Source organism: Cynoglossus semilaevis, chromosome 15 (genome assembly GCF_000523025.1).
Source record: "Cynoglossus semilaevis isolate Cse_v1.0 chromosome 15, Cse_v1.0, whole genome shotgun sequence".
Classification (NCBI taxonomy): Eukaryota; Metazoa; Chordata; class Actinopteri; order Pleuronectiformes; family Cynoglossidae; genus Cynoglossus; species Cynoglossus semilaevis.
In genome coordinates this window covers 9,069,424-9,081,136 of record NC_024321.1, presented here as the reverse complement: position 1 = coordinate 9,081,136, position 11,713 = coordinate 9,069,424, and the positions used below count along the sequence as shown (strand labels likewise).

General features: G+C 39.3%; 1 protein-coding gene across 1 annotated transcript; it reads right to left on the bottom strand.

Annotated features, from left to right (window-relative positions):
- Nucleotides 1-461: 461 nt before the first annotated feature.
- Nucleotides 462-9,468, bottom strand: scyl1 (SCY1-like, kinase-like 1). The gene is made up of 18 exons (XM_008326851.3): nt 9,172-9,468; nt 8,035-8,175; nt 7,086-7,208; nt 6,741-6,967; nt 6,503-6,593; nt 5,763-5,918; nt 5,406-5,564; nt 5,191-5,298; nt 4,932-5,045; nt 4,672-4,827; nt 4,389-4,577; nt 4,222-4,297; nt 3,875-4,072; nt 3,591-3,739; nt 3,402-3,491; nt 2,928-3,248; nt 2,251-2,329; nt 462-1,755 (listed from the first exon to the last, which is right to left on the bottom strand). Exons 1-18 carry the CDS (start codon nt 9,277-9,279, stop codon nt 1,631-1,633), a joined length of 2,610 nt encoding a protein of 869 aa, XP_008325073.1. The 5' UTR covers nt 9,280-9,468; the 3' UTR covers nt 462-1,630.
- Between the last annotated feature and the right edge of the window lie 2,245 nt (nt 9,469-11,713).

Sequence of the window (11,713 nt, the reverse complement as noted above, 5' to 3'; positions counted from 1 at the left end):
TAATTTGATTTACACATTTTTTTAGAAAAAAAACCCCATGAATCAATTCGTAGGAGTATAATAATAATGTATAGTACAGGATTGTTATGGAGAATCATGATCAAAAGAGTTACATTGCATTGTTATTCTCTAAAACATTATTCTATTGGAAATGAAATCCCAATAAAGTTTTTTTTACACATATCTCAACGTTTGTTCCATCCTGTTTCTCGGCGACAGCAGCTCACAGTAATGACGACAACCCGTTGCTCAGAGTGCTGACTTTTTAAAAGATCGTTCTCAAAGCAGCAGTTGTGGTCAGCTTCACTCGGTCGCGCTGCTCTGACCGCGTGTGAACGACAGTCACAGACCTGTGTCGGAGGCAACCGGGCTTTAGCTCGTTTGTAAATGAAGGTAAAAAAGCTAACCAGACATTTAGTGCAAACAATTGTCCAAAAAAAGAAAGAAAATTAAACACAAGGCACAACTGAATGTTTATTTAAAATTTATTCATCGACAGCTTCCATGCTACGTGATTTATATTTACTGCAGTCGGAACAATGCAGCTCTGTCTCACTCTCACACGCAAACCACGGAGAAGGATGTTTCCTGTTGTCGTCGTGGTGATGACCTTTCTAAACCGGAGTCACTCTAAACTACTGACCTAATACAGAAGACCGTGCACGGGATCGAACGGTTCACTGGAAACTGCGTCAGCTGATTGTTGACAGTGTAACTCCTCCTGATGAGAGCTGACAAGCGATTAAATAAATTCACAAATAAGATTAAAAAAAGCCCCAGAGAACCCAGACTCTGACCAGTACTGACTAAAACAAGTGTGCAGTGTAAACAACCAGATCCACAGACTCTCTCAAAGAGTCAGTGAGCGCTGTGGAATTCATCACAATAAAATGGACTTAAAATAATTTCAAATTAAATGTTAATCGAGTTTGTTAAACTTTGAGATACGTAGGATTACGTATGGAATCCAGAGTTCAGCGGGTCTCGTCTCCACTTCTACAGGTCTGGGTTCAGCCAAATGACACAGTTTCCCACATTGACGATAAATGTGCAACATAAATCAGTTGTAAATTTCTCTTGAGACAATTTAGTCGCACAAATGAATGGCATGCACTAATTTAGGTTTTATGTCTGTTTTTGAAAAACAAACATTCAAATCCACTGGACATTTGTGCGTGTGACATTATTAACATTTGATTCTATACTTTATATTTTTCAGTTTTAAAAAAAAGATCATCTGTCTCAGTCCAGACAGGATACACTGTTTATATACATTTACTTTACAACTGCAGATTAAAATAAACAGAAAAGTAAGACACAGAGGGACATTCTGTGAAGTTTCTCAAGCTGCAGTAAAAAGCTGATCAAACCCTTTCATGTGTCTGGTGATTTTGTATTCCACCTTTTTCAGCTGCTCCTTCACCACTTTGACATTCATGGGGAGGGTGTAGATTTTTCATCCACAACAGTGGATCTACATCTCCTCAGTTTACACACCTCTGTCAGAGCAGCTTTTCAGTTTCTTTAACTTCCTGGTCCTTTACGTGTGGAATGAAGAGTCTCTGTCTGCTCTGCTCTGCAACCATGTTCCTCCTCGTACATCTCCATTCTTCCTTATTTCATGTCATCATCAGTCCAGCTTGCGTGCCCCTAGTTTGAGAGGACCTTTGGCAGCTTTGCGCTCCGCCCGTTTGGCCTCCAGCTCTTTCCTCCTCTCCTCTCGCTTCTTTTTGGACAACTCAGCCTTGCTGAGACCTGAGCGGCAGGAAAGTGTTTGATGCACGCAAAAGCACAGAAAGTAATTAGTGAGGCTATTACAGGAAACATGTTAGGTCAGTGGTTCCTCGATGTGATCTGTTATACTTGAGGTTTTGCTCTGTAGATCAGTCCTAACATTTTCCCCCTAGACAATGTATATCATTTTTGTCTCTATTCTTTATCTTGTTTTGCCAACTTGATTGGAGTGTGGCGCAAGCATTGTGAAACTGAATTATGATGGTCGATAAAAAAACACTTAAAGTTTCCTCTGTGTCCTAATGTGATCAACAAAGGTTTAAGTAAATTACCAGATTTCACTTTTAATGTGAATTGTATTTGCAGAAAACATAGCAGCCTTTTTTGGAATGACATTTGTAGTCCAGCAGCACAAACAAATGTTTTTAAGTTTGATATTTCCTAATTTAAATTACCCCCATTTGCAACTTATTCACAGAATTGAATTGCTCTTGTTCATAAGCTAGAGGAACTTACCCTGGTTCCCTTCCAGTGATTCCCAGCTCTCCTCAGTTCCCCAATTTCCTGTTGCATCTGTGCCCCAACCATCTCCAGTCTAAGAAAGAAAAAAAAAACATATCATCCATCAAATCATTATTATATCGTTATTCAGTTTATACTGCTGGAATTACTGTGGTGACTCTCAAAACATAAATAAACTATATTTTCAAAGAAGTAGATGTCTACATTGCATCAAAATCATGCTGACATCTGCTGAATTGAATAGATAATGGGTCACATTAATCTCCACTTTGTTTACTTTTACAAAAATTGTCATAAAAAAAAGTGGAACAAAAAAATGTATGCAAATTTTTGTACCAACATCCTGTTCTCCCTTATAGATGACACACATCCACTTCCTCCCCTCCAGGGCTGCTCTGAACAAAGTGTAAACATAGAATCACTAGAACAAACAATGAACTATTTTTGTACATTGGGAGGAAACTGGACTTTCCAGTAAAAAAGCCACATAAGAACATGTAGCCCACAGATAATTTGATTTCATTTGTAGTACTTCAAGGCAATCCTGTGTACTTCAATCTTTCACTGTAAGCGTGTTATATTCTAATGATGACATAATCACTACAGGTACTGATGTCATTAAATAACTACTGACTGAACCCATCTGCCTGTAACTCCACTCCTCTCCTCACCATGGCAGCAGCATTGCTGGAAGTGTTTCTCTGGGATACACTGGCGAACAGGTCGTTCTGAATTGTTCCCTTCAACGTGCTGCTGTCCCAGTTGTACTCGCTCGCTAGCCGCACGCCATCTGGCAGAGGCAGCGTCTTGTTGGTCAGAGTTGCGTCCGTCTCCTCGTCTGCCCAGTCGTTGCCCCAGCCTTCCTCGCCCGCCGAGCTTTGCCCCTGGCCATCCTTCTCGTTAGACCAGCTGTCATCCGCATCCCAGCCAGAACTGCTCCAATCAGAGCTCTGTTTTTTCACAGTCATGGAGGATGAGGCCATCCTGCCCACCTGTATAACATTAGGAAAAAAAGAAAGACAAGAATGAAGCATTTTTTTAATATATAAATATCTACAAGGAACAACATCTATTTCCTGTGGTATTAAATGCCCCAGAGATAGGTGAGTATATTTGGTAGTGAATCATATTTGAAGGACTCGTACTCCTCTCTCACTGGACTTCTTCTTGGATGATGACATTCCTGACCAATCTGTGTTCCAGTCATCAGTTTCAGTGAGACCTTTTTCTGCCTCCTATCAGGACAACATTTGGCATTAGTTTGATGTAAACGGTAACAAAAAGGCCTTGCCTACATTTTAACACACAAGTAAAAAGAAAAAAAGAAATCAAACCTCTAAACTTCCCCAGTCCTCATCATCCCAGCGATCACCAACTGGCTCATCAACATCACATGCAACTTCAAGAGTCTGTGATTGGCTGGCATGACTTGAGGCAGAATGTTGGCTCAGGGAGGATGATGGTTGAGCTTTATCCTCAGGAACTGAAAGAACAAACACAACAACACAGGAGTGGAGGTTTGAAACAAAACACCAGACTCTTGAGACTATTGTGTTGTAGTAAAACACAAAGATATGAAATACAACAAAATGTGATGACAGTTTCTGTATATGTATACCAGGTGCAGTTGCTGCAGCGGTGGTACTTGCAGGGCTGCTGTTGTTATTGGGACCACTTTCTTCTGCTGCTGCACTTCCTTCTGTCCCTGGAGCGTTACGGATCAACTTAGATGTCAGGGAGGACATGCCAGTCACAGCCCAGCCTGCCCAGCTAGACGAAGCTCCCGCCGGCTGAGCACTTGATGCTACATCCTTTTCTGCAGGACAAATAGGGGAGCGAGAGAAACATTTTGGTTCTTAATCTGATGTTTTTATTAGCTTTCGTTTAAAAATCCTTAATCTTAAAAAAACAACAATACATTATAATCACTATTGTATTATGGTAACTATTTAATTAAGGCCATACCTATTTCAGCCAGCTTGCTTGGATCTTCTGACACAGTCTCAAGCTTTGTTAGAAAACTCTTAATAGCTTTAAATGCCTGATAGAGAAAAAAAAGGAAGCAGAAAATGATTGGACATCCCTAGGACAAAGCTATCTACTTGCTTACATCTTTTGCAGCACACATTTACCTGGTCCCTAACACTTCTTTCAGGGTCGACAGTAAGGTTGCAGAGTGTGGGGAGGATGCGGGCAGCAATCTCTGTGAGACTGTAGTAATTGTGTGTGGCAGCGAAGCCCAGCACACCAGCAGAGCGCGAGGCTGGAAATGGATCCTTCGTGGCCCGTGAGAAGGCGGAAACCAGAATACGCTGTCGGGTCTGTGAAAAGGAAAGATCAAATATTTGAATATTTGAACTGGGTTTGTGCAGGACTTTGAAAGACGAGTGACACTGTAGTGCGAGATAATTTTACCCCAGCATTGAGGTAGGAGGCGATCTTGCCCAGGCAAACAGTGGTGTTACAGCGAATTGGGCCTTGTTCATCCCGGGCTTGCAGTCGAGCAAAGTGACGCATGAGCTCCTGGTTTAGGTTTGTCTCATTCAGCTTAGGAGCGAGCAATAACATTGACTGAAGGGAAGAAAAAAACAAAAGGATGAGAGTTGGTGTTGCAGCAGGATGACGTATAATATATACAAACTCTGTAGTAAGTTGTTTTGTGGTATGCACAGTACCTTAACAGTCTGTTCTCTGATGGCAGGGTTTGTGTCTGTGAAGCCATGCACAACATGAGGAAAGATCTGGGAGTTGACAGCTGCCTCATTCAGATACTGAATAAACTGCTCCATCTGAGAGATTAGGGGAAAAAACAAATATTCTGTTCTTTATTTCAACACAATTTTTTTATCACAAGGGAAAAAAACTAGTTCTTTTATTTTCAATATTACTTATTTAAAGTACTCATTTACATTAAAGCAACTATAGTGAACACACCTGTTGCAAAAGTCGTATCCTCATGGCTCGGTCTGTAGAGGAGAACATCTTCACAATGACAGGGATTATCTTCTGTTGGTATTCGTCTGCTGAAAGGAACTTCCCTACCTGCTCACACAGAGAGAGAGAGAAAAGAATGAATTCAGTGTTTACTGTTTGAACAGGTAATACCATATTAACAAAATATATGGAGCAGTTTTTACAGTAGCGCTTACCTTAAAGAGCGGTGTGAGGACGACAGCGCCTGCACTGCCAAACTCGAAGGCGGTAAGCAGCTGAGGCAGGACTTTGTGTTTGCAGAAATCCTCAGGGAATGAGTCCAGATTGTCATTCAGGTCCTGGAAGAACTGCTGCTTCTCTGCCGGCTCCTTGATCTGGACAGGAAAATTAACAGAGATATTGTTAAAGAAATGTTTTACAGTGTCTGCCATCGTAAGGCTGGAGTAACAGAGCTCTTTCACCCTGCAGTTTGGACTATGGGCTTGATTTAGCACTAAACTATACACATATATAATTATAATATAATTGAAGTACCTTAACTTAAGTCAGTTTAAGTTAGGACATCACTGTACCTGTATCTCCTCCAGGAAAAGATTGCTCTCTACAAAGCTGTTGCTCAAGAAGCCCCCAGGGGCTCTGCAGTTCTGGAGGAAACGAGCCGGATTGGGCCGAGTGCGTGGGTTGGCCCCAACCAGCTCACAGTAATGAGGGACCAAGGTCTTAGGAATCTGAAGAGACAAAGAGGAAACAGGAGAGGACACACCTGTGTAAGTAAAACTTCAGATTCAGTTTTCAACTTTTCACTACAAAAGCCACAGAGTGAATGGATGTAAACAGCTGCTTAGTGCAAAGTAAACATTTTGGAACTTGAAATATAAAATTAAGCCGCAAAAGTATAATTGATAGATTTACCTCCTACAAAAATAAGGTTTTTATTATATTTATTTGGTCTTAGTTTAAATATAATCTCTTTCAACAATAACATGTTTAAATATGATTAATTCAAAGGGTAGCTGTGGATTAATAAATATTAATCATGATCATGAGTAATGCTGATCAATCGTAATTCAGCTTGATAAATCATCATTATCAAAATAAATGCTGTACATTAGTGGAGAAATGCATTAATGGAGCTAACATGTTACTAATCACAGCCGATAAAAATGTTGTAAAAATGGACTCTAACTCCAACAGGGGGCAGCACATTGAGCATATTTTATCGAAATACAGCTATTTACTGAATTGGCCACATTGTGGAAAGTGATTAATGCTTTTGTTTTGATGCCATCATGAAAATGTGGGGCTGATGTACCTTTCCTAAAGAGCGAAGAGAGGACGTGCGAGGTAAGGACCCATTGAACACTTCCCATATCAGACAGCCGAGACGCCACACCTCCCCAGCCCTAGAACAGAAAGGCATTTTTAATACATTTTTTTAAAGTTTCTAACTCTATTGCTTATTGGTGCGTCTCTCCCATAATCTTGTAATAAATGTGTTCTTACGGTAAATACATCCACATTCTCCAAAAGAATTAAGGATATTCTTTTACCATTTCTCGCCACTGCTGCTGGACATCTCTGGTGGGTCATACTTTTCCATGTCTGGATAAACGTCCTTTGGGGAAGGAAGTGAAACCCCACTCGGGTCACCTTGCTCAGCAGCCACATGCTCAAGACCCCCAAGTTTCCACTCTCCAGCTCGGTCCACGAAAACTGACCACACACCAAAATTGTTATGGAGCAAGTGGCAGTCATTCACCAGGAAACTCTGAGCTTTCTGTGAGAGGAGAAACATTGCAGAAGTGCATATTTAAACAGCTTAAAAAACTGTAAACAAAAACAACTAAATAACGGCGTCCTTAAAAGTGTTGACTTGTGCACAGTCCCTTTCTTACCACTATCTGGTGAAGTCCCCAGGAGATCTCCAGCTCTCCTCCACTGCCCTTCTCTGACTGGGCTTTTAGGTGCACTGCCAGAGGAGTCACCTGCTCAGTCACCAGGTACAAGCTCTTCTCTGTCTGTTGCAGACAAAGTGGTACTTGTTGTCAAGTTATACTGTACAAGGGCTTTAGAAAGGAATAAAAGTACAACCAGTTCATTAGTGTCTTACATTTAAAGGCTCTAAAAGCTCATTTAGATGATAGGCCAGGACAGAAACACAACTACACAATAGCAGGTCAAAGACAACAAAAGGTCTTGAAGGTACAAATGATAAGAGTTGGATATAGATCTGGTGACTACTTACAAAGAACAAAACTAAACTCTTTTATATATTTTATAATTGTATAAATAATTCAGGTCCCATTATTCATATTTAATATATATTATGGGAATGAGAAGCCATCCCGTCATCCATTATTTTATATACATATACATTTGAAATACACATATACACCGTGTCTATCCTGCTGCTGTAACAACTGAATTTACCCAGTGTGTGATGAATAAAGTCTTATCTATTTTATTTACCTCAATTACCATTAGAGAGAAAAACTAAGTGACCTGACAATTAATAAGCTACAAAATGTAACAAAAGTACAAATCACATACCACTATACCATTCTATTTACAGCAATAATACGTGTAGGGGAGAGAATATACATTGCCCCATGTGGCACAATCCCACTCACCTCTATCTGAGTGGATGCAGAACAAGCAGATTGAGCAATTAGTAACACTGATCAAAGCAGTGAACCAGAGTTTAAATGAGCCAGATTAAAAAATCCTTTCACTTATTCTAGACTGTGTCGGTGTTAGCAGAACAGTTAAAACTAGGGGTGTCAAACAATTACACCAGCAATCTCCATACTTAACATAGACATCAATTTGTATTACGTATTGCACCTCTAATCCATCCACAAAGGCCAGGATGTTGGGATGACGCAGAGTCTTCATACGCTTGAAGGCAGCCTTGGCGAGCTGCGTCTGCTGCTCTGTTCCTTGTGTTACCTCGTACACAAACACAGACACCGGCTCGCCGCTGGTCTGTGTAGAATGGACAAATAAATGATTTAAACACACCTTCCACAAATACTTTCCATGGAATGATTTATGGACAAATCAAAAAGAAAAAAATTAAGCCACAGGCATCTCACGAAACAAGTCAGACAGGGACTTTAGGTGTTTGTAATAAATAATGCAAAAAATCTTCACATTTACTAATAGATCTACTTATTTATCAATGGCACAACAATTATGTGCAAACATTGTTAGATTCACGTGAAGGATTTTTCTTTGAGATACATTTTTAAAAGAAATTTAACAAAAAAAAAATGAGAGAAAAGGAGAAAAAAGAATCTACACAAAGCTAAAAAGAGTATATGATCTTCAACACATGGTTCTGTAAAGTAAACATAAAGAAAACTGTCTGAAGACCTGGGAATAACTGTCAAGACACAAGTGAAGGTATTAGTTTTTTCCTCAATTCATCTTGTTCCATTTTTAATCAGGGGTCCCCACTGTTGCCATGAACATCTTTGTCCTCAACTGAAGACCAGCATCGATGCCAAATGAACATTGCAGAAAAGAGGATGTTCCTACTCAGCTGTCCTTGTGAGTTCCTGTTGTGATGAACATGACTGTGTAGAATCACCTCTTTCTAGGCGACAATAAAATTATATTTTGTAAGCTGTTGTCAGCGACACAAAACGCTCACATTAATTTGTGTGATCATACATTATAACAAACATGGCTCTAATAAGACCCGTTAACTGATATAAAAACGGGTGACGTGGCGACAAAGACGTGTCTGAGTGTGAGAATAAACAGTGTCGGAATTCGCTTCTTGTATACAGGTAAAAGGAAACGAGACCGACCGTGACATCAAAACATTCAAACAGATGAAGCAAATATCGTTTAAAAACACATTTCAGCACGACTTTACAATACTAACGAGCATATTCAAAGCTAACTGACAAACAGGCCGCCGTAGCAGTCGAGCTAAGCGCTAACGGGACATCTATTATTACTCCTCCTTTTTACCTTCCGTTTCCCCCGGTGTAAACTCCATATCCCGGACTTTTCTTGAGTATCTGGCAGAATCTCATACGCGAAGTCTTTGACAGGATCCCTGGCGAAAAAGGACCACATCTCCCCTGTTTTCCACACCTCATGAAACACACAACGAACGGAGAACTACAGACTGCTGGGAGAGGATACCTAGCAAATTGTACGAACGTGAAATGGCTCCGCAGGAACTTTGTTTTGTGTATAGTTCCGGCACCTGCTTTTTACTAACTCTTTACTTTCCTTCATGACGCCTTTTAGCATACCTTCCGTTCCTGCTGTAGTTCACACACAATGAAACACTCAAAAGTATTTTCGTATTATCTCTCTTATACGTTGCAATAGACTTTCTTCTAGATCCGTGTGTCAGTGCTGGAAAAATGAAGAGGTTGGCTAGATTAATTTAGTTTAGGATTTGACAAGAAAAATAGCATTAACTTTGGTTCGATGACAAACACTCTGGACCTGAATTTGCAAAAGATTTCGTTTATAATCTTATTCGCCTAGCCTAATCCTTTTCAGAGTTGGTGGATGCCTGAATAGACTAGATAAGTAGTTTTCAAACTGTGGTACGCTCTCTAGTGGTGCGCAGGGAAAATTCATATTTCTACATTATTTACATTTTCAATTGAATAAATCTGAAACATACCATGCACAATTAATACAACATTTAAACATAAATATCTTTATAAATATCTCTCCTGTGTGGTGGAAGCTAACAGGGAAGGCCTATGCTGCTATATTCTAATGTTGGTCATCATGGTGGTACTCAGAGAGATCAACGTTTTCTCAGGTGGTACAGAGTATAAACATTTGAGAATCACTGGACTAGACCATTAGAGGACCATGCCGAGAGTCAAACAACCCATTATCAATAGGCATGTTATTGGATTGCTAAAGGAAAAATACGCAGGTGAATATGCAAATTTCATACAGAAAGGCCAGGGTTCAAAACAGATGACCTTGATGTAAGACCAGTGGGCTAAACACTGCTGCCATCAGAAAGACTCCTTGTTCAATTTTGTTTTGTTTTTTCTTCCATTTGTCACCAAAGTGCCTGCTCATTCTGTAAAATTGTGGGTTCTGCTGATACCCAATATTTAAAATCTTTAATTATAAAATCAACAAAATAAAGCATATTGTAAAAAGCAAAAGACACACCCCAGATGTAAATTATGATCATTATCTGATAATGATTTAGTGTTGACAACATTGTATTTTGATAAACTACCCACTGATTTCATAATGTTATCAGTATACTTGTCCACCCCCCCTTAATTTGTAATGTGGACAGTGAAAGGAAAATAATTGATTTTTAAACATGAGCCAGGTTAGGTACTAGTACATGCATTTTGTAATGTACAACAACATTAAAATGTACACAATTCTGCAGGAGCTAATTTTTTGTTCATTAACTTGCATGGCTCAAACAAGGCTGTGATGAAAGAAAGACTGATATTTAGTAATACAGTACTCTGTTGGCTAATTGACCTTTCAATAAAGCACATTTTATTTTCTAACTTCTTACAGGTTTAATATTAGCTAAACCTTTTGTATGCCATAAAATTCAGAAAAAACAGACCTATCTTTGTAAAAATGTATATGAACAAGCACAAAGACAAATTGGTGGAATTAAATGTAATTTATTCATAATGACATTTGAAAATCTTGCATCATTTGTTTAGCAGCAATGTTTGTTGTTGTTCATTTCTATGACAATTGCCATATTGAAAAAAAATTCTTCCCAGTGGACATCCAGTAGTTACATTACTTATAGTCATCTGTATCTTGTCATTAACTGCAACTCCACACTTTAGTGTATCTTGCCACTGTATATCCTTTCTTAAACTATGCATAATTTGCTAAAATAATTTATTCCATTGGTCTTTTTTTTCCTTCACAACACATTTGTACATACCAAGGAAATTTTAACATTTTCTTTTATATAAATTCAGCCAAAATGGAGATTGAGCTGTTGTTATTACATTTGAACAAACTAAAGAGACTGGTCCACAAACATAGTAAAAATGACAAAAAAGTGATTTCATAAATGCAGTTATTCCACCTTTTGTTATTAGGACTATGATACCAAAGAGATGTTAAACCCATAATTTGTTCCAATCCATTACCAAACAGCAAAACTGAAAAGCGACACCGCAGGGAATTGAACCCTGTCCTGACAAAGTCAGGAGTCCAACACCGGAGTCTTTTGCTTTTTTGTTGTTGTTGCTGCTGCAAGTAAGGACAAAAGCAAAACCTGGAAGAACAGACCAAAGTTTGTTCCCCCAGGAAAAGAAAACCCCACACACCTGGCTGCTATTTTACTTTGTCACTGCATGGGGATTTCTCTCGGTCGCGAAGCTGAAACTACAAGAAAAAGACATCTGGTTTTCCCGATCCCCTGCATCCCCAACAATTCGCAACTGGCATGTAATAGATCTCATGAAATCTCTTCATCCGTACTAAAGCCACGATACCAGCATCCTTGGCGATATTCAAAGAAGTTTTCCTTATTGAA